The sequence below is a fragment of the Ranitomeya variabilis genome, chromosome 2, assembly GCF_051348905.1.
Source record: "Ranitomeya variabilis isolate aRanVar5 chromosome 2, aRanVar5.hap1, whole genome shotgun sequence".
Taxonomy (NCBI): domain Eukaryota; kingdom Metazoa; phylum Chordata; class Amphibia; order Anura; family Dendrobatidae; genus Ranitomeya; species Ranitomeya variabilis.
In genome coordinates, this window is record NC_135233.1 from 871,039,210 (window position 1) to 871,067,202 (window position 27,993).

The 27,993-nt window shown below is 37.2% G+C and overlaps 1 protein-coding gene across 1 annotated transcript; it reads left to right on the top strand.

The window, feature by feature from the left end:
- LOC143803987 (IgGFc-binding protein-like) lies at positions 1 to 27,987 on the top strand. The gene is made up of 20 exons (XM_077281736.1): positions 1 to 132; positions 1,633 to 1,692; positions 4,847 to 4,890; positions 5,941 to 6,093; positions 6,408 to 6,673; positions 8,420 to 8,501; positions 10,186 to 10,275; positions 10,390 to 10,634; positions 12,392 to 12,675; positions 14,323 to 14,600; positions 15,124 to 15,722; positions 15,808 to 16,387; positions 16,488 to 16,684; positions 18,862 to 19,245; positions 19,347 to 19,633; positions 20,550 to 20,821; positions 22,432 to 22,512; positions 26,299 to 26,540; positions 26,732 to 27,015; positions 27,684 to 27,987. Exons 1-20 carry the CDS (start codon positions 62 to 64, stop codon positions 27,985 to 27,987), a joined length of 4,803 nt encoding a protein of 1,600 aa, XP_077137851.1. The 5' UTR covers positions 1 to 61.
- Positions 27,988 to 27,993: the final 6 nt, after the last annotated feature.

Sequence of the window (27,993 nt, forward strand, 5' to 3'; positions counted from 1 at the left end):
TCTTACCTACAAGTGTGGACTGAGAAAAGATTGACCATGCTGCTTGTATGACAGTGGAATAATGCTAGCAATGGGGAACTGCTGGAAATTCAAGCTATACCTGGTTCATATATTTATCCTACAAGGTTTAGGGTGAGTAACATTACTGATAAATGTAAAGAAAACATATAGAAGGTTTATATAGATATATAAATGTATATAGATATATATATACACACATATATATAAATATATATATATATAAATATATTAATAAATATATGTATATATATATATATATATATATATATATATATATATATGTATTTATTTAGTGCTATATATATAACTTACTGACACATAGAGAATGTAGATGGTGTTTCTTTTCTTTGAGTGCTTTCCTTGGTTGGAATATCCTGTAAGATTAATCATCGAGTCATTTCAAATGTCTCAATTTGATAGATGTAATCACTGCAATGGATGTGGTGAGGGAGACAGGAGCTACTTTTAAAAAAAAAATCATTGAGTCGTTGAACTCAGTGATGAGGATTGTAATCAAATCACAATTTATGACAAAGAAAATGCGATATATTACAGCCCTTATACTAAGCAGTTTCTATTGTGGTGTGTGCAGTCTATAATCATAGAGCCTTAAGTTAGCCATACACATTAGTGTAATGCCATCTACTCCTGCAAATATCATGGAGATCAGAGGACCATCCAATATGGTCCCTGATGACAAGTGTCTGGGAATATTAGGATTGGGCAATGAGATTTCAACATGCACTAGCTTTCTGTTCTTAGGGAAGATAAGCAGCATCCAGAGATGTCTGGCAGCAGCTTACTCCACTCTCCCCATTGGGAAAACATGCAGTGTTGGGATAGGCAAGAATGCATGTGAGAGGAGAGGACACGTATCTTTGCCATGCAGAATATTAGTGTTAGGTTTTGTGCAACAAATTACAATTTCATAATCTAGTAATTTTTCAAACAGACATGAAGCAAAGTATTTCCTCTCATATGTTTTACAGTATCTCATATTTTAACATTAGGTATTTGCTATTGATGGCAGCACTATGGCTCAATTTTTTTGCCTATTTGTGAGTTTGCACAAGAGTTTTGTATATTAGGCTGAAATGGTGAACAATTTAAATTACAGGCGTTAAGAGGTCATTTTATGTATCTATATTTTTTTGGAATCCATACAAATTTCTGACCTGAGACATTTGTTTTTATCTGTGGGACCTGTCTACATCCAAATGAGTGGGCTCCCTCTAGTGGTGGTTGTTGGCAACCAAAATTCAATCATTGTCATGAATCTTTGAAGCTATGTGGAAGCAAAATGGAGATTCGGATCTCTAAATTAAAAAAAATATCCCTCCTACAAACTAAACTATGTTTAGAGACAAGTATTCCAGGAGGTTCTGTTTTAGTCTAGTATGCAAGATTCTTAGCAAGTACCTAGTGCATACATCATTTTAGTTGCTACAAGAAAAGTTGTAAAAATCAAAGTTGTAAACAAGTAGAACAAAGTTTCAATAGTCATGAAGTCCACCATGTATAATATATCGCTATGATGCCACAATAATGAACCTATCACCATCATGACTCTTTTCTTTCACCTGAGCTGATGCCACTTTCTCTCACCCACAGGAGTGGATTGTGCTGCAGCACAGACTGCCTGTCCTGCCAACCTCGGTATTATAATGCCTGGTACGAATTTACTTCTGAAGAACTTTATATGTTAAGCTGTATTTGCCTTCTATTATCTGGTTTTGTACCTTTCCTATTCAGACGTCTAAATGATCTCTGCCTAGAAGGAATTAGCGTTTGTCTAATCTTGCAGTAAGACGCTGAAGTTATCAGACATCTGCAATTTACCTTTTTTTTTTCATATATTCCCTTAAATTGTCTAAATCCTTTTTGTCCATCTTTAATTCTGTTGGATTGTTATATCTGGATTATTACTGCTCAATATATCTAATGTGACTTATATGCAAGTTCTTACATAAGATCTTGAGCTAAAAGTTCTCCCTTCTTTTTATGGATATTGACTTATGTGATTATTAATATCTTCTCCATTTTTATTGAGAAGGATTGTTTGAGTATCTCAATGCCTAGTTCTTATTTACAGCAATGGGTAAATGACAAGACAGCAGATGACATATTTGTAAATGCTGATGGGTATACCACATTGACATTCAGTAATTTACAAATCTAATAATTATAATATTTTATTTATTAGTAACCATGGCAGTTACATGCACAAATACACTAAGCTATTTAATTGGATATTAATTTGCATGATTGCTAAATCTTAATTGTCATTAAATGCACTTACAAAATGTGATTTCCGGCTCATTCTTTTGCAGCAAAAGCCTTATAATGTGCCTCATATGGCAGACATAGTGCTCTACTACTGAATTTGAACTTTTTTTTATTACTTTTTGGTGTTTTTAAAAGGAACTTGTCCAGTTCTATAGCGCTATTAACCTGCAGCTATAGTGTTAATCTGCAGTTTAATTGCATTATGAACGTTCCGTTTCTCAATACTGAAAGTGCGGCACCTGGGAAGAAATTAACCTCTACTTCTCCTGGGAGCGACCAACTTTCAGTCGTGCGCTATTACATCCACTGGTCGCAGCACTGAGAGTGGCAGCTGTAAGCACACCCTGGCACTGACTGGCAGCAGGACTTGCAGTGCATCAGTACATAGCTGACTGCCAGTGAGTGCTGGGGCATTGTTACAGTCGTTGTTCTCTGTGCTGTGACCGGTGAATGTCATTACTTCAAGTATGCCAGCATGACTGCAATCTGGGGGATCCCGATGAAAAGAAATAAAGTGTATTTTCCCATGGGTGACGCATGGGTAACTTTCCAGAAGTTTGCAAATTTTTAAAAGGTCGCAACATTATTTTGTTCAATCGAACTCCACTTTTCCTTCTGGAGCCATTTTATCGATGCCTGAAATTTTACTATAAATTTTGTGACATTTTAGAGAAACATATGACTTTTTTGTTCTAAAAAAGCTAAAAAAAAAAGTAAAAAACCAAAACAAAACAAATAAACAAATAATTTAACCACATGCTCCAACTTTAAAAATTTAGTGCAAAAAAGCAAAAACCACAAGGCAAAAGAATTGTGACTTAAAAAAATCCAAATGATGAATCTGGCCCATCAACTCTTAAAAATGTCTGAATAGATGTTCAGCATTGTAACATTGAAATGTATAGTTGTAGTGTACCCGTACTGAACACTAAGCAATGGCTGCCATAAAATATTGTGAAACTGCCATAATTATTATTGAATGTAACCGGAGAGCAATATACATGACCGCAGGCTCCAGTTTGAGTTAAGAAAGAAGCATTAATGTTTGGATCTAGTCGTCATTTATTACTCCTTATCAGATCCTTCAGTTGCCAAAAGTGATTTGAAATACATTATGTGTCATTTGGATTCCTGTCCTAGTAATTGTCACTGTTAAAATGATGGAACCAAATGGAGAAGACTGAAGCAAGACTTCTTAGATACCACTTGGTACAATAAACCTGGCCTCATCTGTCTTTCATTATCTAAGATTATAGCTAGTCATAATATTAGCCAAAGTTCACTACTGTTGTCATAAGACATTGACCTCCACCATCCCTATTGTACATGACAACAACTCATAGGCAACAAAACAGATAACCAGCCTCACTTTGTCAGATTAGCAGAACTCCTCCAAGCTTTGTGCGTAATGCATAATCAAAGTGGCATTACTTGACTCCTAGTGATGAATGTATTAAGTGCATTTCACTTGCCATTATCACTATTAATCCTTGTTTTATTATCTATATTTTCCAGAAGTAAGTGGTCTTTAAAGTGGCTGGATTAGATTAGAGAAAGGATATGTTTTTTGTTTAGGTAGAAATAGTTCCACTCTTGTCCAGGAGCTGCATTTATATTTGTATTTATTTAGGTTCTCTAATTGGAAAATTATAAAAAAATACACTTTTTTATCCTTACCTTGTGTCATCCCTTAAAGAAGCACTCCAAGTTTTTATCCTCTTAATATATTGTACTCATCATATTATATAGCACTGTGTACTTACAATTGCTTATTTTGCTTTTCTACCTAACTCTTTCTTCTCTTTTCTCTGCTCTATGTAGTAGCAGGAAGTCTCTTTTATCTGCACCAGTCATCCCCCTCTTAAACTCTTGACCTAGCTGCTCTGCTTCTTACCTATGCCAGAGAATTTGCAGTGATGACAGGAAAAAGAGACTGCTTGTTTCTACATAGAGCTTAGAAGGGTTCAGCTCATTTGTTTTTAATCACGTGATTTCACAGACCTAATTTAAAAGAGAATAATTAGCTGGGTAGAAAGGCAAGATAAGAAATTGTAAGTCCTCAGTGCTATCAAATATGATGTCTTCAATATATTAAGAGGATACACATTTTTTTGGTAGTGCTTCTTTAAGTCACCTGTTACCACTGGAACATGCAGTCCGGTCAGTGATCATTTACTGGTACGGTTAGACAGGCCGACCACACTTTTATGTACACAGAACGATCATTAATACGATTGTCCTGTGCGCAAAGAACATCCAGTTATCTGCAGCTCATCGCCTGTTTCCAAAGGACAATGTGCTGCCAAGAACAGTATTTTTTTAAGCTCACTAGATAAGCATTTTGTGCTCATTCATTGGGATATTGCAGGTCTGCTTAATAGGCCGTTCACTGGAGAATGTCACAAATTATTGACCGGTGTAAATGCATGGCATTAGTGCTTACCTAAATCATTATGTATACTGGACTAATAAATATAAAGATACCGTTGATATTGGAATTACCGTTTCCTTCGTTAAAATAATCATATGTTTTTTTAAGGGCAAATAAAAGGGATGTGTCATCTCACTGGGACCCAGAGGAAGGTATGTAACAATCACTTCCCTGACAATTGTATTTCCCACTGCTAGTATCTGTATCATCATGAGACTGGACATCAGAGCCTGTGTAAGAAATAATCTGGAACAGCAGTCCATCATTTAGCATATAGCCGAGCTTATAGGACCCACATAGAAGTGTGGGAACGTGACGGCGCTCTCATTCCTCTGATTGACGGTAGACTTCTATTACCTACATGGCTGTAACCGGCGGACTTCAGCTCCTAATCATCTTCTTCACTTCATTTCAATAAAAATAAACTTTGCCCTTAGATAGCAAATATGTAACCATTTCTTCCGTGCGGCCTCCTTGTCTTTTCCCTTTAATAACAGTTAGACTTGGCATAGGGTAAAGGATAAGTGCAGATTGTGCTGTAATGAGCAGTTTGTATGATAAGAACATTACGCAGGATGCTGAAATATAGGAAACAAATGTTTAGCTACTGAATAAAAACCACAACATTTAAAGGGACTGTCAACAAGTTTGTGCTATTAATGCACAGCATATTGTAGAGGCAGAGATTCTGTTTCCAGTGATGTGTCACTTATTGGGCTGCTTACTGTAGTTTCAATAAAATGAGGCTGGAGATTATCACTAGAGGACTAATAAAGCTGCTACCATGGTGTCCGCCATATTCATAAGCTTAATTTAACTCCGCCTCTATCACTGAACGGCAGCGTACTGCCTATGCACAGTGCACTCAGACAGCTGCCAATCAGTGGCGTGGGCGGGGTTATATAAAGCTCAGCATTAAGAGAACTGCTAGATCTGCAGCAGAAAAAGTGCTGATTTTACCCAAATGGCGGCAAGCAGCCTAGTAAGTAGCACATCTCAAGAATCAGGGTCTCTGTCCCTATATCATGCTTTTCTCAAGTAAAAACCTGGCCACAAATTCCTTTTGGAAACTTAAATTTTATTATGTAATACTCTACTTTTTAAAGTAATGAAGGCCAAGACGTCGGCGGAACAGACATGGAAAATATTGTAGAAATATTGAGCAGTGCTTTAGGCACCAAATGTTTACCTTATATTTTCAGATAACATAATATACTGCAATTTTAATGACAATACCAAGCCATTCTGTGATTGGACACAACGCTATGGAAATACTGATGAGGGGGACTGGATCAGAGCAAAATTCTGCACTCCGACAGCTGGCACTGGTCCGGATGGAGACTACCCCGATGGATGTAAGATCATTTCTTACTTTCTAACATATTCTCATCAGTCTTCAGCTGTTAAATTTCCAGGACTGTTAGAATCAGCTGAGAAATCATTACTATATTCCACATAAACACGTCTAACTGCATTCAGAAAACGTGATATCTAATTATGTTTATATTATGTATCTATTAATGCATAATGGGGCAGATTTACCAACATGGTAAGAGGAGATGTGCATGCACAATGGTCAGGGTGCCAAAGATATACTCTGCCCATGACAGTATTATAATTCTGCCTCTCAAACTTACCACAAGGTACTGACATTTTATTTCCCTTCCAGTTGGGTATTATCTCTATCTAGAAGCATCCAACTTAATCCCAAATGACAGAATAATACTTGATAGCAGAGCCCTGGTCATCCATGAGACCATATGTATAGATTTCTGGTATCACATGGATGGCCCAGAAACAGAGAATCAGCTCAGCGTCATCATTACGGGAGATCATGGCATGTGGCGATCTAATATTTGGCAAAGGATTGGACAACAAGGCCCTGACTGGCTGTATGGCTCAGTGACTTATACTCCAGCAACCACCGATATTCAGGTAAGAAAAGGAAAGTAAATCCTGACGGAAAAAAAATCTCATTTTGGTAGGTTAGAAGATGTCTCCATCTAGTGGACTTTCCACTAACTGCTACTGTATATATATACTGTATGTATATATATATATATATATATATATATATATATATATATATATATATATATATTTATATATTTATTTATATATTTATGTGAGCTTATATGTGTATGTGTGCATGTATATGTATTTACAGGTGCTTCACACAAAATTAGAGTATCATCAAAAAGTTAATTTATTTCAGTTCTTCAATACAAAAAGTCAAACTCATATATTATATAGAGTCATTACAAACAGAGTGATCTATTTCAAGTGTTTATTTCTGTTAATGTTGATGATTATGGCTTACAGCCAATGAAAACCCAAAAGTCATTATCTCAGTAAATTAGAATACTTTATAACACCAGTCCGAAAAAATGATTGTAAAATCCCAAATGTTGGCTTAATGATATGTATGTTCAGTAAATGCACTCAATACTTGGTCAGGTCTCCTTTTGCATCAATTACTGCATCAATGTGGCGTCGCATGGAGGCGATCAGCCTGTGTCAATGCTGAGGTGTTATGGAAGCCCAGGTTGCTTTGATAGCAGCCTTCAGCTCGTCTGCATTCTTGTGTCTGGTGTCTATATATGGAAAATGGTGGGCACCACAAAATATCAAACAATTCATATAGCTTGGTGTAACCAATGTGAACACAAGCAAAGAGAAAAGGAGCACAAGAACAGTGCACACACAACAGGTTTAATCAATAGTGGAGGCATTATTAAGACAACAAATTGCCAAGGAGAATAGACATCTAAAAACAATTAAAAACAACAGTATGAAAACATACAAAAAATGGTGAGCAGGTAAAAAATATTCTCTATGTACAACACAATACAAAATTTAAAAATAATATATTGAATAAAGAGACCACCACCAGAGGGATCACAATGAAAAATGGTGAATTATGTAATCATGTGCAAGAATGAGAGAATTGATAAGGCAGAAATCTGCCCAGCAGTGAGATGTGAGTATCACATGGGTAGGAAAGCACTCCCATTCACATCAGTATCACATGATAATGATCAAAAAACATGCATAAGCCATATTTACCCAATGGAGTGTGTAATGCCCACACATCCCAACGCATATCGCTGCCCGCAGCAGCTTCGCCAGGGGAAGTCATTGCGGCCACGAACTGCGCCTGCTCAAGTGACACTGCCACGGTACCTTATGGGATTCCAGGACAGCTGGCGGAAGTCCCAACTGGCGATTATATATATATATATACGGTATATATATATATATATATATATATACATATATATATATATATATATATATATATATATATAGTCTTCTTTGAAGAAGTTGTGAAATAAAAAATAAATTACATTTATAGTGTTATAAATGTTCACAATGGTCATGATTCATTACAAACTGAACTGCGCTTGTCTCCTATCAGTAACATCACCTACTCTTATCTACTGTTAGGCCAGACCCTTCTTTGGTCAGATATAGTGTCATGGTGGACAGCACAATTACCCCCGGGTTTTCTGTTGGAACTACATGCTTTCCAATAAAGATTAATACAAGTATTGATAAGTGGGAACTGTAGGAAAACATTGGCTAAAATAAGATATGCTGTAGTTAGATTATTATAAGAAATCATAGTTTGTTTAGTCCATTTAATAAAAGCTGAATATTGAGCCCTCTTTTGCATTTTAGGTTTCATTTATGGCAGTTCGAGGTCTGACTGATGTTGGAGACATAGCCATTGACAATGTCCGGGTGAAGAGAGGATCATGTGGTAAATGCCTTTGCTATTTTACTTACCTTAGCATATCATCTGATAAATAATCATAGCACTTTCATCAGATTTTCTCAAATATATGGAATTTAGTATGTACGGTAGCTAAATCTTCACAAGCAGAAGAATATGGGTAATGGAGCAGGTGAGTAAAGTTGCAGCCTGGGCTGTGTGAATGGAATACAGAGAGCGGCTGCTGAACACTCTGCTTGCTCCATTCTGGAAAAGCATAGACATTGGGGAACACTAACACTAGTAATGGTTATAGAAACTTTAAGAATTGCTGAAGCCTCAGTCTGTGATTTTTGAACATCTAAGCTCCATTTAGATCATAAGGATCTGTAGCTGTTGAAAAATGACAGCTCAATATATGCACTGATCACTGGAGAGCAACAAGTTGGGGATCTTTGGTTTGGTCTTAGTACAGATGAGCCCAGAAATTTGCCAACTAGACACATGTGTAAGCTGCAGATGTGACTGGATCTATATGTTTCTCCTGCACAACATATGTAGGTGCTGTCTACTATTTATATGCACTAGTCTGGTCTATAAATTATTATCATTATAGCACCATTGGCTCTTACATGTAAGGAGGGGTATACATAATAAAAACCCAGGTCACATTTTGGATGTGTGTCCTATCCCTTAGTGTACTGGCTGGTTTTCCTCCTGTCCACATGTTGGAATTTTTTATATATTCTGTCATGTATGTTATTTTTCTGTATGGTATTTTTGTATTTTGTACATTAATAAAATCTCTGTATTTTTCATAAATTTTAGTGTCCATGCTCCCTTTTTCGCTAGTACATGATATGTCCTATTGGGAGTGATGCTCCTATAGATTTATTTTTGACATTGGGAGAGCTATTTCTGACTACTAAATATGCTTTCGGCCATCCATAGTACATGCTTATTGATTATTGTGTGCATAATAAAAAACAAGTACAATAATCTTAAACAATCCAAGTTACGACCCTGCCCGCGAGGGCTCTACGAGGGATGGGTGAGAATACAGTAGGCGAGGGTAGACCTGGTCGTGCAGCGGTTTGGTCGATCAGTGGTTGCTGCAGGTTGTAGGCTTGTCAGAAGAGGTGGGTCTTCAGGTTCCTTTTGAAGGTTTCCATGGTAGGTGAGAGTCTGATGTGTTGTGGTAGAGTTCCAGAGTAGGGGTGATACGCGAGAGAAATCTTGTATGCGATTGTGGGAAGAGGAGATAAGAGGGGAGTAGAGAAGTAGATCTTGTGAGGATCGGAGATTGCATCCAGGGAAGTACCGGGAGACCACTTGTTTTTTCCATGCAAAATCTGAGGTACATGTGGTAACAAATAGCATTGCTCCATGTGCTGTCTGTTTACAAACTGTTGGCCATATGGATGGCACACAGATCAAAAACACACTAGTCTGAACTTGGCCGTAAGGTGAAAGAACACAGAATACAAACACATATGGGGCCTTACAGTCCTTCAGAATGACTCCAATGTCATTAAGATTTGCATACTTATATAAGGAGTCTGTAGCTCCATAGTACAGACAAAATCTGTGTGCCTCCTTACAGTTGTCACCAGGTTCATGAGGTACAGATGATTTCCCAAGCTTTTATCTGTGAACTCTTGAAACGTTGATATCTTATTAACCTTAATGACTCATTTAAAATGTTTTTTATTTATTTCCTTTGAAATGGAAGAAAAACCAACTGAAGCCCCTAGGTCAACTATTACCATTAAACCATCTTCTCCAATCACGGCAAAACCAACCTCCGCTCCAGAAATATCAGGTACGTGTAAGATTTCAGGTTGTACTTTTACATGTCAATGATTATAAAAGGATTCTTGTGCTTACCTAAATTTTGTTGTTATATTTTATACCAAATGCATGTATTTATTTGCAGGAGGAACGTGCAGCGGGTATGGTGATCCGCATTACTTCACATATGATAACCAGCCCCATAGATTCATGGGAAACTGCACTTACACACTGACAAAGCTTTGTGACGCCGATGCTGGGTTGCAGGACTTCAATGTAGAAGTTGAGCATGAGTACAGAGGAAGTAACACACGGGTGTCCTATGTGAAAGAAGTCACAGTCTACGTTCACAGCTACAAAATCAGCCTGGGAAAACAGAAACTAGTGCAGGTAAGTGAGGCCTAATTAGTATCGGGGCTTAATTTCTACACGTCATCATAGTTTGAGTGCTTTATCATCACAATTGCAAATATCTAGAAAAGAACAGCTCAATTAATTTTAATGTAATTTATTTAACCCTAATTAATTAATTTAAGAAATTCATTGCCAGGGAGCTCTGTGTGTTACTTAAATCACTATAGGGGACCCCAAAGGCGTGCTTTGAAGACCATGGCCACTAATGTAACATCTGTAACAAGGCCCCCTTTCCAATGTGCCATTTATTTTACTATTATATTCTTGTGTGACAAAGGGAAATGTGGGCTCCCTAAAATAACTGCACCTCTGCACTCTCTATATTTGTGCCATCAGGAGACCCATTTCAATTAGAACAGTATCACCTTTTGTTCCCTCAGTGTCCTTCCTTTTCTGTAAATATGGCGTTCCTCATTAATACTAACAAAACACCACTTTCTTAGCCTTGCACTGTTCTCCATTTATTTCTCCATAAAACGTATGACTAAGACAATACCTACACAGACTTTACGAAGCTTAACTTATTAATTTGATCAAGTGATGGCTCAGGTTCACAAAATTCCCACTTAGTGGTCCACATTTATTAACCTGTTCATGCTTTGAACTTTTCTAAGAACTCAATTTAAATTTGTATCAAGACAAGAAAAATGTGTGTAGTATTCAAGAAGTGGGTATGGCCTCCAAGTATTGGACTGATTAATGAACCCCTTCATGACCGGAGCTTTTTTTGGTTCTGCGTTTTTGTTTTTCACTCCCCTTCTTTCCAGAGCCATAACTTTTTTATTTTTCCATCAATATGGCCATGTGAGGGCTTATTTTTTGCAAAACGAGTTGTACTTTTGAACGACATCATTGGTTTTTGCATGTCGTGTACTCGAAAATGGAAAAAAAATTCCAAGTGCTTTGAAATTGCAAAAAAATGCAGCAGTCCCACACTTGTTTTTTGTTTGGCTTTTTTGCTAGGTTCAATAAATGCTAAAACTGACCTGCCATTATGATTCTCCAGGCCATTATGAGTTCATATACACCAAATACGTTTAGGTTATTTTTATCTAAGTAGTGAAAAAAAATTCCAAACTTTGCTAAAAAAAAAGCGCCATCTTCCGAGACCCGTAGCGTCTCCATTTTTCGTGATCTCGGGTTGGGTGAGCTAGATCCATTTTCACACTCTTCAAATAACCCTACCCACACTATAGATTGGCAGACGTCTGTGTACACTGTGCATAGGCAGAAAAAAGTGGTGAAATAGAATTATACAGAGTTCATGAATATGAAACAGCAGGTTTACTAGTCCCCTAGTGATAATCTCCTGTTTATAAAACTATATTTTTTTCAAAACTACAGCAAGTAGCCCAGAAAATGACACATCACTGGAATCAGAGTCTAAGTCTCTACTATATGCTTCTCTCAGATTAGGTTGCAAAAACTGATATTGGTCGGACGCCTCTCTCCCAGCCAAAACAGATCTCACACTTTACACTGATGAGGGGCAGTACCCCGAAACATAGTGTCTGCAAATTGAGATTCTGGTTTTGGCTTTTATCCTAAGTCATAGGACAAGGCTCATTAAAGGGTCGACATTGACTGTTAGGATTGCTATTTCCAATAGGTGGCACTAGAGTTCTAGTTCTCTTCCTCTCTGAAGAGACAATTTGTAATAAACTTGCAAATTGATCTGGGAAATGTAATCATCATTAATAATGTCTTCTTTATTCAATCTATTATATCTAAAGGTGAATGGAGTGGTCCAACAGCTGCCACTGAGTTTATTTCCAGATGTGTTCATTGGCTTCACTGGGCAGTATGCTGCAATCACAGCTGCGTTTGGTCTACGAGTAAAATATGATGGCAATCACAGAGTGGAAGTTACTGTTTCTGAAGCCTACCAAAATAAAGTATGTGGAATTTGTGCCAATTATAATTTGAACAAAAAAGATGACGATCTCAACCCTGATGGAGGAAAAGAGGCCGACTCTGTGAGCTATGGGAACAGCTGGCAGGTTGGCAGTGATGCCAGGTAAAATCCTTATATATTTTTCATTAATGTTCAAACTGAAAAAAGTAAGCTACAGTAAAAACTCACAAAATTTAGTGTAAATATGTGCCAAAATGTGAGTCTTTTATACAGAATGGGTAGTAGAAAAATGGTAATTTAAAAGCTGATGTTTTCTCTACAGCGTTATTCTCATCTTGGACATTTATGGTTTTGGTCCCATGTCTGGAACCTACATCCATCTAGAGACCAGGGCACTGTTGCGCTTTGTCTCCACAATTTAAAGCTTTCCGCTTATCTGCTGCTCTCTATTCATTTATATAGAAGTTTCGATAATTGCTCTGCTATTTTCAGAACTACTATAAAATTAAAAAGAGAAAGCTTGCCACCCTTTAATTTCTGACTGGGGGTCCTGTTCTCTCTGGACACCAATTGTGTAAACTGAATCTTATTAACATTTATTTCATATCCTCTGGACTCCTGTTTAACTCCTTAAAGATGGGGACAATTTCAGTTTTTGCGTAATCATTTTTATTATTTTTCAAATTTCACTGACATTTTTTTCCGCTGACATAGATACAAGGGCTTTTTTTCGTGAGACAAGTTGTAATTTTGAATGACACCATTCATTTTACCATAATGACTGAGGTAAAATAGCAACACAATTCAAAGTGCAGTGGGGGGAAAAAACGCAATTCTGACATTGTTTTTGTGGTGGATTTTTTTTTATGTTCATTTTGCAGAAAAACGCCCTAGAAACATGATTCCCCAGGTTACTACAATTACAGTAAAACCAAATATGTATAGCTTTGATGCTTTTTTATCAACATAAAAAGACTCCGAATTTTGTATAAAATTTTTTTCTTTTCTTACCATTGACCCGTAACTTTTTTTTACCATAAATGGATCATACTATTGATTGCTTGCTTACAATCTTCCCTACAGCATTTACCAATCAGTTTAGTTAACTGTATTAATTGAATAATTTAATTATTAATTTAATTTTTGATAGATCAGACTTTTATGGATGCGGTAATGCCAAATATGTATTTATTATTGTATAATTCTTCTTTGTTAACTGAGGTATATACAATATTTTATATATTTTCTTAAAAATATTCTCTTTTACTTTACTTGTTAGTCTCTTTAGCAGGGATGAGCGAGTATGCTCGTTACTTGAGTTTTCCGAGCATGCTCGGGTGGTCTCCGAGTATTTTGGGCGTGCTCGGAGATTTAGTTTGTGTCACTGCAGCTGCATGATTTGCGACTGCTAGACAACCTGAATACATGTGGGGATTGCCTGCAGTATTGCAGTATATAGTAAAAATAATATTCTCCTATGCTGCCCACAGACGAGATCACATGACTGGCATGGGGGTCTTCCTCTGGCTCCCGTGATCGGCCAATTGCTGCTGTTAAAGGCAGGTGTTAGCTATATAACTTAGTTTGCATGTACCCTTTGTGGTGCGGTCTCAGCTTCTGAGACCACTCCAAATACCCTAACATTTAAGGTGTTAAGGTTAAAATAAAGGAAGGAAGCCGATTGATTATTTTGGACAGCACCTTTGCATTTTTCATACACGTGACCCATTGTGTTATGTATAGTGTTGTTTGCCTCATCAGTATTTTCATATCATACCACTGGCAACATCCTTCTTTTCTTGCCTACAGTTGTTCACCAGCTTCTGCAGTTTTACCTTTATGTTCAAAGGAAGAAATAGATATAATTCAGAGTTATGAATCTTGTGCCAAGATGCTTCCCTTTGACGGTGTATTTCAATACTGCCATACTACGGTGGATCCTCGGGAATACTTTGCAAACTGCTTCTATGACATGTGTGAACTTCATCTAGACCCAGACATCCTCTGTAATCATCTTCAAGCATACACAGATGCCTGTCATGCTGCAGGAGTGACCGTACTTCCATGGAGAAATTCAACTTTTTGTCGTAAGTAAGGTCTTGTAGCTGCATGGGTGCATGGAATTTAAACAGATATAATAACTTAGAAGATCTGTAGTTCCATTGAAAACTGTAGATGGAGTATCCTGATATTACACCTCATCAAAATATCAACTCTTTGAAAACATCACCTCTTTGCTAGACCAGATATCCTTCGACAGGTGATCAGTCCTACAGATGTACCAATCGTCAATACAACCATTGCATGTCACTGTTGTGGTGGCAGCTTGGAAAGCCTACACTATATGCGTACAGTGAAACTAATGCACTTTGTATTAAACAAAGAGTGTATAGCCGCTACTCAGGGCACTTTGTATTGCTACATCTGTATGTTATTCATAGTAATAATTTTCTTTGAGATGACCACTTTTCAATGCAATTTTATGTGATTGCATCAAATATAATCACAAACAATAGAAAAATAGGGAAAAATATTCAAAATCAAAGATTAAATGAAGATGAATATTTTTAGCTAATGAGTACATGCCAAAATTTATTTTTTATTTTACAGCTTTGGATTGTCCCCTACACAGCCACTATGAGCAATGTGGCACGGCCTGTCCAGCCACTTGTGCCAACCCAGCATCACCATCCTCTTGTTCTCTTCCATGTACTGAAGGATGTATTTGTGATGCAGGCTATGTCCTCTATGAAAATAAATGTGTCCCAAGTGACCAATGTGGATGTTGGGAAAACGGCAAACATTACCCTGTAGGCTCAGAATTCTGGACTGATGATTCATGTTCTACAAAATGTTTCTGTCCTTCAGCTGGAAGCAGCTTAGTCTGTAACTCTGCTTCATGTCCTCCTGAACTGTTTTGTGGTGTGGAACATGGAGTCCCTGGCTGCTATCCGATGGTGTTTGGTGAATGTACAATCTATGGGGACCCACACTACAACACATTTGATAAAGAAGTGCACCACTTTATGGGTACCTGCACCTACACCCTCTCCAAGCTTTGCAACTACACTGGAGATCTACCTTATTTTAATGTTGAAGCCAAAAACGAGTACCGAGGGGCAACAACAGTGTCTTGGATAAAGAGTGTTACTGTAGAAGCTTTTGACTATAAAATAACAATGATGAAAGATGAGCCCAGTAGAGTTCTGGTAGGTTAAAAAATTGGAGAAATAATAATGCAACTTCAAATTTTTTATATTATTTGATCTAACAGTCTGCAAAAATATTTTCTAGGTTAATGGTGTCTGGACAAATCTACCAGTAGCTCTGCTTAAAGAAAACACAGATATTTTAAATTATGTGCATGTCTCAAGAAGTGGTCGATACATGGTTGCAGAGACTTCTTTCTACCTCAAAGTCTCTTATGATAATGATCATACAGTATCTGTGGTGCTGCTAAATAACTACTATAACCTGACCTGTGGGATGTGTGGAAATTTTAATGGAATTCGACACGATGATTTCTTGATGCCTAATGGGCAGTTGGCACAGAATTCTAATCAGCTGGGAGATAGCTGGAAGGTAGAAGATGATGATCCATTGTGTAACACAGTCACCCCGACACCACCACCACCATGTCCACCAGAGAATGAGGCTCTTTATGAAAGTGATGCTTACTGTGGCATCATAAAAAACAAAGATGGACCATTCCAGGCCTGTATATCAGCAATCAACCCTGATCGCTTCTTTGACAGTTGTGTATACGATCTTTGTGAACTGGGAGATGAAATATTATGTAAATCAATAGAGGCTTATGCTGATGCTTGTCAAAGGGCTGGAGCTGTTGTTGTTTGGCGAAATTCTTCTTTCTGTCGTACGTATTCTCTAAACCTTTTAAACTAAGTTTAATTCTGGATATTTCTATATATACTAAAACCCTATTTGTAATATTTTCCTCTGTATTCTACACTCAGCCATCACATGTCCTGCGAACAGCCATTACAATGCGTGTGCTGATGCTTGTCCTGACACATGCTTAAATCAGAATTCAAGAAACTGCAGTAAGCCCTGCACTGATGGCTGTGAATGTGATCCTGGCTATGTTCTCAGTGGAACTGCGTGTGTTCCTGTCAGTGAATGTGGATGCCACTATGAAGGGAAATACTATGAGGTCAGTACTTAGTACAGTGCTTCATGTATTAGTGTTCTGTATCTTTTGAGATCATATGATCCAATGACACACATTTTAAATTCTAGCGAATACCTGTTATTATAGACATAAAGGGCCTGATTATTTTTTTTATCTTTAACCTTTTTTTGCAATTTTTTAACCACTTTGCTCAAAAAGTTTCAGATTCACATAAAATCACTCCTGTGGAGGACTGAAGAACATTTGCACAAAAATGTAGAAAGTTGAGTCACTATTGATGAATCAGCCAAAAACATCTGCAAACCCCAAAACCTGCTCACATGAACAAATGTAAAAATCAAACAAAAAAAAAAAAAAACAATAGCAGATGTGAACACATAAGAAGCAAACATAAAAGAAAAATAAGGCACACATTAAAAACAGGTGAAAATATCAAAAACTACACAAAGAAGGTGCAAATGCAATAAAAAATCAGGCCAGCTAGAGCAAATGTTTTCTAGTATTTGTAATCTGGAGAACAAGAGCAACATGAACGTTTCCATTGGTTATCTTCATTAGATTCATGCTATGTCCTGTAGAATAGAGCTGCTACTAGTTAAACAGTCCACATTAGCAATTGTGAATTTATTCTGAATTTATTCATAGTTTCACAGTTTTAAAGTTGAAATAAGACACAAGTCTCTATTGAGTTCAACTTTTAACAATAATTAAAATAATTAATAATCTGACCTGACAGAAAGGGGGGCGCCAGAGAGCTGCAAGGTTTAAGTGGAACTGTAAGCGGGATATACACAAATCCCTGCAGTTCATGGTATATTGAAGAGCAGTGGGATACCGAAAATAAGCCCCTGCTGTAAACTAAGAGGTCAATAGCCTCGTGTGTGTTTTTTCATCACATTTTGGCAGTGGAGGGATAACTAGGATAAGCCCCCTGCACATGTGATAGCCGTCTGTTGGTCTAAAGTCACCCCAATCCGTGACATATTGCGGGCAGCGGCTAAGGGATCTTGACAGTCACGGTGTGAATCGTGACAATTGGCTGGCAATCGTGACAATTGGATTTAACATAGAAATCTAGAGGAAAGCAGTAGGGACTGTAAGCAATTTTTTGAATCCCGTATAACTGGGATTGATGCAATCCAAAGAAGATCCATAGTTATTATTATATATAGCCACGCACAGCTATTTAACCCCTTATTACAAAATGTATGCTAGTAGAGAGGGTCCAGGAACTGAACTCTTTCCACATGTGGTTGATGTCAGATATATTACAGAGCCGTCATCTGTGTCTAACAGCAGCTAAGCTCTGATTGCTGATGTTAACCATTTTAATTTTGCTATCAAAAGAGGGCTTCCATGATCCCTCTATAACATGATCATGAGGCACCGATGGGTTACTTACCAAGGCAGCAAGAGGTCTTCTGCCAATTTGGTACCAGGCTGAGCTTCATGGAAACGTGTGATTGATTCCATAAAGTTTTTAAAAAAAGGCAATATGAGCTCACCATTGGAGACTTCCTATGAGTTTCAGTGTTGGAAGCACAGTATAGCATCTCTGCCAGACGTTAATGTACACTTGCAAGACTCAGCCGAGTCTAAGAACGCATCTGGCGTTTTCCTCACACTCCTTATCCCCAACTCACACCTATGCTAAGGCGCATGCTATGTTTTAAAAGAAACAATAAAACCATATGAATTGTATAGACTGAAGCTGGATCCTTACCTTTTTTGGAAATATTCATTCTATATACAGCAATGTTGCAGTATAGCAGTATATAGTATAAGTGATCAGTTTATCGCAGGTTCAAGTCACCTAAGGGAACTAAAAAATAAAATAAGTTTTTAAAACATATAAAAATTTAAATCACCCCACTTACCCCCATTAAAAATAAAAAATAAACGTGTTTGGTATCGCTGCAAACATTTTTGCCTCAATTTTTCCATAAAAATATGCAATTAAATACCATCAAGACATCATATCTATCCAAATTGTAAAAAAAGGTGACACATACCAATTTTTTTTTCAAACTTTTGAACTATTACTTACGTAAAATCAGCCCCATTAATAGAAGCTGTAATATCAGACACAGCCAGGAGTCAAGTGCAGGTTTATAGTTTATTTCTAGACATTCACTTTAATGTCAGTTGAAGCAGATTGTTCTTTCATACAAACTAACAAGTTGTACTGTATTTTACAGAAAAATGAAATGTTTTGGGCAGGGGAGTGTGATAAATACTGTCACTGTGTAGGAAACAATCATATGAACTGTGTAGAGCAATTTTGTGGACCTAACGAAATCTGCAAAGTTGAAGATGGTGTCAAGACTTGTGTGGCAGCAGATATGGCCACCTGCCATATCTATGGAGATCCTCACTACATAACTTTTGATGGGAAATTATACCATTTCCAAGGATCTTGCAATTATACAGTTACGGAGACCTGTGGAAATTCTTCATCTGTAGACTTCTCAGTTACAACAAGGAATGAACACCGAGGAGTTCCTACTTGGACAGCAATCAATTCAGTCGCAGTCAGGTTCAAAAACCTTCATATCATTCTGGGGAAACATAGAGTCGTGGAGGTATAGTACAGTTCAATTTCTACTCATAGTTCTCCTATTTCCAATATGTATAATACAGAATATTTATGTTAAGACTATGGGGTTCATAATTTCTTCTTTAGATAAATGGAGTAATTGTCACATTACCTGTGAGCCCAATACCTGGCGTGTCCATACGGCTGAGTGGTTCTTTTATCCTTCTACAAGCGTACTTTGGACTTGAAGTTAAATTTAACGGTGACCATGAACTTTTTGTTAAAGTCACTGAAGCCTTTAAAGAACAACTCTGTGGCCTCTGTGGCACCTATAATGGTAACCAACTGGATGATTTTCTGACTCCTGGAGGTTTGATAGCATCCAATTCCAATGACTTTGGCAGTAGCTGGCGAGTTCCTGATAATGGCTGGATGTAAGTATAAATAATATTTGGTAATACTTTTATTTTTCTACATATAGAAATATATTTTTCTAGGTATATTTTTCTTTAATTTTTTAATTTATTTATCATTATTTATTTGTATAATGTTCACTTTTTGATAGTTTTGTTTCTTTTACGTTTACATGCAGAAGTTAAATCTTTTTACTAGTATACAGAAACATTGATTCATGATTTAATGGGAAAGACAATTATTTTGATCTCCAACCATGTATTTATTTTTAGATTAAAATATCCTTCTGTTTTGTGTCTTAGATCACTTGTACTTCAATGTTTCACTATGATTACATACTACAAACTATTATGTGTCCTCTGATCCAGGGGTCATATGTCAGATGATATTTGTAAGGAACACAGACTTGCCTAGGTTGAGTTACAATAAAAGGAGGGAAAAAAGTGGCTTCTTGCCACACCGCTGCTATATTCAATTATATCCACACCATTAAAGTGCAGGAATAATTGTATATGACAGTCAATGAAGTGCTAGGAATCATCCATTGCTCGCTGCCTCACCACCCAACACCAATAGTGGTATTTCATATTATAATGGGGCAATCTGCCCATGGGATCCCCTCTCCTTAGCATTGGGCCTTGGGAAATTGCTGAGTTGCACTTAGTATAACCCACCACTGGTCTGGTTTTGCATTGGAGAATGACACTACACATCATCTTTATCTGTAACTGCACAGTAACATACTTCTGTGTAAAAGCTCCATCCCCAAAGTGTAGGATAGTGTTAATCAATTATTATTTATTACTCAAGTTGCTTAATTAATTTTTTTATTTGGAAGCATTGAAGTAAGGAAACATTGGTTGCCAAATGTGAATACATAATTGGAAAACAATTGTTCCTCCTTTAAAGTTACTTAAAATCTGTGTTGTCATTTAGCTGTGAAGATGATGTTGTTGAACCTCCTATTTGTGATCCTGCATTGGAAATCGAATATGAAGATGAATGCAAAGTCATCTTGTCTGGCAGTGGCCCTTTCAATACCTGTCATCACATCATTCAACCACAGTTATATTTCGAGAACTGTGTATATGACCTGTGTGCCAATGATGGAAACCAAGACCAGTTCTGCAACGCCTTAGAGGCTTATGCTGCAGCCTGTGAGAGTGCAGGAGTCATTCTTGGAGATTGGAGAGAAGACACCATATGTAGTAAGCAGTCATCTCATTTCATCCCTCACATAACATTTTATGAGTCCATTTCCTGTTGATATTTATAAAAGGGGTTTTCAACCATTCTGAAATGGAATTTCGAAATAAGTACACGAGCTTCAACAGATCGAAGAAATCAATTTAATAATATATGCAGCTGGACTGTAAAATATGCTGCCGAAACGTTTTTAACACATTCCCTCTACTTGATGCACCATTAAATCACACAGGGCAGGTACCACCTCTGTTATACTAGCTCCAATCACAGCCGTTTAACACCATAACTACCTTATTCAATCTTTAACAATGACATTGAAATAGCACAATCCTGCCTGGGTGTCCATTTCGGTGTCTATCACAATGTCTCAATGTGGGTTGTCTGTCGCTACCTCCTTGTTACTCCATTTGAGCTTCATAGGAGACACCATGATCTGTTTTATATACTGCAATACTAAAAAATTACAGTATGTAGTACACATGATCAGCGTTCGCAGGTTTAAGCCCTCGATGTCTTTACAACTACAGTGTAAAATAAAAAGTTTGCAAACATATAAATAAAAAAAATAAAAATTTAAATTTCTTTTCATAGTAAAAAAATAAATGCCTTACTTTTTTTTAAATAAGCATATTCAATATTGCCTCAATCTTAAAACTCTGACCTATTAAAATATAAAAAGATTTAACACTTTCGGTAAAAGATGTGAACAAAAAATATCGATTGCCCATATTGCCTCTATTTGATCACGGTACCTTTCACAAATAATGCAAACAAGAAAAATAATGAAAACAATAGATATGCACAAAAGTAAAAATAAAAAGGAACCATTTTTGTGACATTATTTTTCAGCCTAAAAATAAGCCCTAATATAAAATAAATAAAATTATGACTCTTACAAAATGACAACACAAGCTGTTTTTTTATTAAGCTCAGATTTGTTTCAAGCCACTAAAATAATAACTATATACTATAAAAGTTTTGCATAGTTGCCAAAATCATATCAATCTGGAGAATCATTCTGAGAGGTCATTTTTACTTTTGTTGTAAATGCCACCAAAATAAATCCAATTAACAGTGATGAAATCATATTTTGTTCTCCTTTTTAACACACTTGGAATTTATTCCTCATTTTTTAAGTATGTTATATATGGTAAAATAAATTGTTGCTTTCTAAACTACAACTTGTCATGCTAAAATGAAGTCCTCATATGGCTTTGCTGAAGAAAAGTTAAAAAAAAGTTATGGCTCTTGGAAGAAGGGTAGGAATTAAATAAAATGTAAAAATAGTAAAAATTGGCTGTAGTGGAAAGGGATTAATAGTGGTCTGAATCAGGCCGCAGATTTGCATAACTTTTTTTTAATAGGAAATAGACTGGAACAACTGGGAAGCCTATCTACAAAGTATTTGAAGCATTTTTAATGTGGATTTGGGAGAATATGCTCCAAAATCCATGTCAGCAAAGTTGTTGTAAACAAATCTTTCAGTGAGGTGATTAGTATATACAGGCTAAACATGTGCAAATTATTCAATAGAATAGTAATAGATTATCTGAAAAAAATAGTACATTTCTTTTCTAATTTTACTGGTTTCAATTTTCTTTACTCTCATCAGGGGCATCAACTACCACCCCGACTACCACCACCACGACAACAACAACTTCTCCAGCTACCACTCAACCCCCAGGGCCTCCAGGTACGGCAAATAAACAGTTGACAAATTCAGTGGAAATGCAGTTATTTAATGTGCATTTACAAGGTTGAACCAATTTTTTCTTGGTCATGAACTTTAATATGTACCGTATGTTCTGATTTATTCCTATATTGTAAAAGACTGTTCAATGAGCAGAGGGACAAGTTTTGAGGTCTACCCCTAGAAAGAGAGCTGATGCTTAATTGTCATGATTCTCTCAATAAAAATAGACTTTATTTTTTTACACAGTTACATAGGTTGAAAAAATATCTAGGTTCTTCAAGTTCAACCTTTGTCCACCAATTATACATTTTGTCACTGATTACCAGTTTTATACATTGATCTATATGCACTGCTCAAAAAAATAAAAGGGAACACTTAAACAACAGAATATAACTCCAAGTAAATCAAACTTCTGTGAAATCAAACTATCCACTTAGGAAGCAACACTGTTTGACAATCAATTTCACATGCTGTTGTGCACATGGAAAAGACAACAGATGGAAATTACTGGCAATTATCAAGACACACTCAATAAAGGAGTGGTTCTGCAGGTGGGGACCACAAACCACATCTCAGTACCAATGCTTTCTGTCTGATGTTTTGGTCACTTTTGAATGTTGGTTGTGCTTTCACACTCAAGATAGCATGAAACGTACTCTACAACCCATACAAGTGGCTCAGGTAGTGCAGCTCATCCAGGATGGCACATCAATGTGAGCTGTGGAAAGAAGATTTGTTGGGTCTGTCAGTGTAGTGTCCAGAGGCTAATATCTGGGGGCTGGTATTCTTAGGCTGGTAAGGAACCATGGATATTGGACCCCAGCCTAAAAATAGCAGCCTTTATCTGCCCAGAAATGGCACAACTTCTAGATGTGCCAATTCTGGCACTTTGCCTGGCTCTTGGCACATCAATGTGAGCTGTGGCAAGAAGGTTTGCTGTGTCTGTCAACGTAGGGTCCAGAGGCTGGAGGTGCTGCCAGGAGACAGGTCAGTGCACCAGGAGACATGGAGGGGGCCATAGGAGGGCAACAATCCAGCAGCAGGACCGCTACCTCTGCCTTTGTGCAAGGAGGAACAGGATGAGCATTGCCAGAGCCATGCAAAATGACCTCCAGCAGGCCACAAATGTGCATGCATCTGCACAAACGGTTAGAAACCGACTCCATGAGGATGATCTAGGTGCCCGACGTCCACAGATGGGGGTTGTGCTCACAGCCAAAAAACATGCAGGATGCTTGGCATTTACCACAGAACACCAGGATAGGCAAATTCACCACTGGCGCCCTGTGCCCTTCACAGATGAAAGCAGGTTCACACTTATCACATGTGACAGACATGACAGAGTCTGGAGACGCCATGGAGAGCGATCTGCTGCCTGCAACATCCTTCAGCATGACCGGTTTGGCAGTTGGTTAGTAATGGTGTGGGGTGGCATTTCTTTGGAGGGCTGTACAGCTCTCCATGTGCTCACCAGAGGTAGCCTGACTGCCATTAGGTACAGCAATGAGATCCTCAGACCCCTTGTGAGACCATATGCTGGTGCCGTTGGCCCTGGGTTCCTCCTAATTCAGGACAATGCCAGACCTCATGTGGCTGGAGCGTGTCAGCAGTTCCTGCAAGATGAAGGCATTGAAGCTATGGACTGGCCTGCCCATTCCCCAGACCTGACTCTGATTGAACACATCTGGAACATCATGACTCGCTCCATCCACCATGGTCACGTTGCACCACAGACAGATCAGGAGTTGGCGGATGCTTTAGTCCAAGTCTGGGAGGAAATCCCTCAGGAGACCATCCGCCACCTCATCAGGAGCATGCCCAGGCATTGTAGGGAGATCATACAGGCATGTGGAGACCACACACACTACTGAGCATTATTTCCTTGTCTTGAGGCATTTCCACTGAAGTTGGATCAGCCTGTAACTTCATTTTCCACTTTGATTTTGAGCATCATTTCAACTCCAGACCTCTGTGGGATATTAGTTGTGATTTACGCTGATCATTTTTAGGTTTTATTGTTCTCAACACATTCCACTATGTAATGAATAAAGATTTACAACTGGAATATTTCATTCAATGATATTCAGGATGTGGGATTTTAGTGTTCCCTTTATTTTTTTGAGCAGTGTATATTTTATCTTTTGGAAATCTTATACTTTGAGTCCCCATACATATTAAATTGTCAGCAAAACCAGACAAATTTACTACAACTGACCATCTTATGTTCATGATGCCTCCCAATTCTCTCTGACAGGTGATGAGAAGGATTGGGAAGTGGGATTCTTAACATCCAATCCCTTTTCTCTTCAATGGAGTTAAGCAATTATCAGAGATATCTGGCAGCGGCTACTCCATCTCTCACCATTAAAAATACATTAAAATTCGACTGAGGCTAGGGTTCATGTGTATGAGGGAGATATCTGTCTGCCAACATACTTTCAGCTGACAGCTTTCTGATGTGTAAGGCCAATGTGAGACTTTGTTCAATATTGTAGACAATCCAATCAGTTGCAAAGTGCAAAATACCCATTTGTCAACAATATTCCCTAAAGTATTAACATTATGAAGACTAACTAAGAATTTTTCCATGGGCAGATACACTTCCAACAAGGAGCACTTAATGACAATACAGCACTCTGATGGGGGCTCGTTTACTCTGATTTCCCATGTAACAATAATCATTCATCCCCCTCTTCTATTATACACATATTACATTATGAGCTGCACATCCTACGTTAACACAAGGAGACGTGCTGTTGATAAATGATAAAAAGGATTACCAACATGAGGAGTCTTCTTCATATTGGTAATCCTATGATGACAGCCTTTATCCATATAAGCACATATTGACAATATATGGGGTGGACTTTTTGCTTCCAATTTCCACTTACTACTAAGATTTAAAAACTGCGGTGTAAGAGAGGCTCCTATTCCGGTTTCGTACAACTAGGAAATAAATGGTCACTCAATCACTTGAACGGCCACCTTATTATACTACAATTCTTAATGCTTCGAAAGCAGTGAAGCAGTTAAAAAACTGCTCTCATCTTTCTTCTGGCAGCTTCTGTAAATCACCCATTATTTTTTATATAGAGGTGAAAAAAAATAGTTGTCAACCAAGACTAAGGGAATCTCTGCCAACATTTTCCTAGTGCATCTTTTTCTGGCAAAACTTTGTGAATACTCTTGTGTCTTTAAGATGTTATGTCTGCATGCCCTTAGAATACATTACCAGGACGACAAGTCCCTTAGGATTTAATTGGATTATTAAATTAATTTAATTATTTCTGCTTCTAAATCACTTGAAATATATTTTTAAAATGAATGTACATTTCCAATATTAAACACTGTATTTTGTATATTGATAATTTGGAAAACAGCCGCTTCACGCCTCATTATGCAAATTTATGAAAAAAGGATATATTCTAACTGTAAGGCATACATTGTTCCTTTGAGATCCATTTTAAAGAAGATATATATAATTTACATTCTTTACAGTAAAAGTATAATGTACATCATTGCCTTATGGTCAGTGCACAGAGCCATATGCCGAAATACACGCATGCAAAAGACCCCTTGGAAAACAATGAAGTACTTTAAGTTTACGTTAATATTTTTATATTTGTTTTCATTTTCAATGGATAAAAAAAAACCTTTGTGTGCAAAATTATCTTTTTCCTTTTATACAGATGTACATACATGTTTCTGCTCATTTTCTATAGTGCAATAGTCTGCAATAAAGTAGTATATAAAGAAATGTAATGTTTTATATAATTTTATTAATAGGTTCTTGTGAAGTCAATGGAGACCCACACTATTACACTTTTGACAACCAGGTTCATCATTTTATGGGAACCTGCACCTACACTTTATCCAAACTCTGTAACGATAATGCAAATCTTCCAAATTTCAACGTGGAAGCAGCTAATGAGCACAGAGGAGGAAATACTAGAGTATCCTATGTTCAGTATGTGAATGTGGATGTACATGGATACGGGATCACATTGGAAAAGAATAGAGTAGTCAAGGTAAGTCTAATTTTTCCACATTAATTAATATATTATATTATAGTAGAACTTAGATTAACTATGGCCTACCTGAAATTAAGTTCCAAATATATCAATCTTGTGTCCTATAGATAAGATTTTTGAAAGTAGAATATATGATCTCAGACAAAAGAAATTAATATTTTTCCTCTCTCATATTTTTGTAAATACAGGTCAATGGAAACATTGTGACGCTGCCAGAAGCGCTAGTGCCGGATATTAATATATTCCTGAGTGGACATGACGTAGTAGTCACAACAGCATTTGGCCTGAATGTAAAATTTGATGGAAACCATAGAGTAGTAGTAACTATTCCACACGGATATGCAAATAAAGTGTGTGGACTATGCGGTAATTTTAATGGGAACATCACTGATGACTTCTTAAACCCAGATGGAGAATTAGAGCCAGACTCCAACAGCCTTGGTAACAGTTGGCAAGTTGATAATGATACCAAGTAGGTCAATTTTAATTTATTATTATTATTTATTTACATAGCGCCATTAATTGCATGGTGCTGTACATGAGAAGGGGTTATATACAAAGTTATAGATATGGTTTACAGTAAACACATTTGCAATGACTGACTGGTACAGAGGGGAGAGGATTTAGATTTGTTTTTCACAAATTAAAGAGGTTGTCCACCATTGGTGAAGTATTTGGCAAGCACTGCAGCTTGCTGAATCCTAACGGTATGAAATGCACACACCATTAAGATTAGGTTCCACTTGCCGTTTACAGCAGTTGTAACATGACCTTAAGTATTCAATTTGTAAAGTTACAGTCACATACAATCTAGAGTCTCAGGCACCACTCTCAATAAAACATCGAGAGACTCACCAGAGATTCTAATCTTCAATTGACTGCAACCATGCAAATTGCATTCTTGTGGTCACATGACTTATGCTGGAACTAGCAAGCAAAGCCGAGTCCTAATGGTGTTAGGGTTTGGCAAGTTGCAGTGATTGCCAAATAATTCACCAGAAGTGGACAATGTCTTTAATATTCTATATTTTAATAAAATAATATTTAGCATATGGATTTCTCAGTCCCAGATTTTTAGATCTCTATTAAATATTTATTAAATATTTATTATAACTTGTGTCAATTATGAATTTGTCATAGATGTACTCCTGGACCTGAAGTTCCACCTCCCTGCACAGATGATGAGAAAGTCATAATTTCCAGCAACAGCTTTTGTGGACTAATCACTGATGAGAGTGGTCCATTTAAAGATTGTCATGGTGTTGTAGATCCACTGGTCTTCTTTAATAACTGTTTCTATGACCTTTGTGAGCTGAATCTGGATCCTGGTGCTCTTTGCGACAGTCTTCAGTCATATGCACAGTCTTGTCAATCTAACGGGGTTGTGATGGGACCATGGAGAAATGAAACTTTTTGCCGTAAGCAAAACATAAATGCTCTCTAACATTCT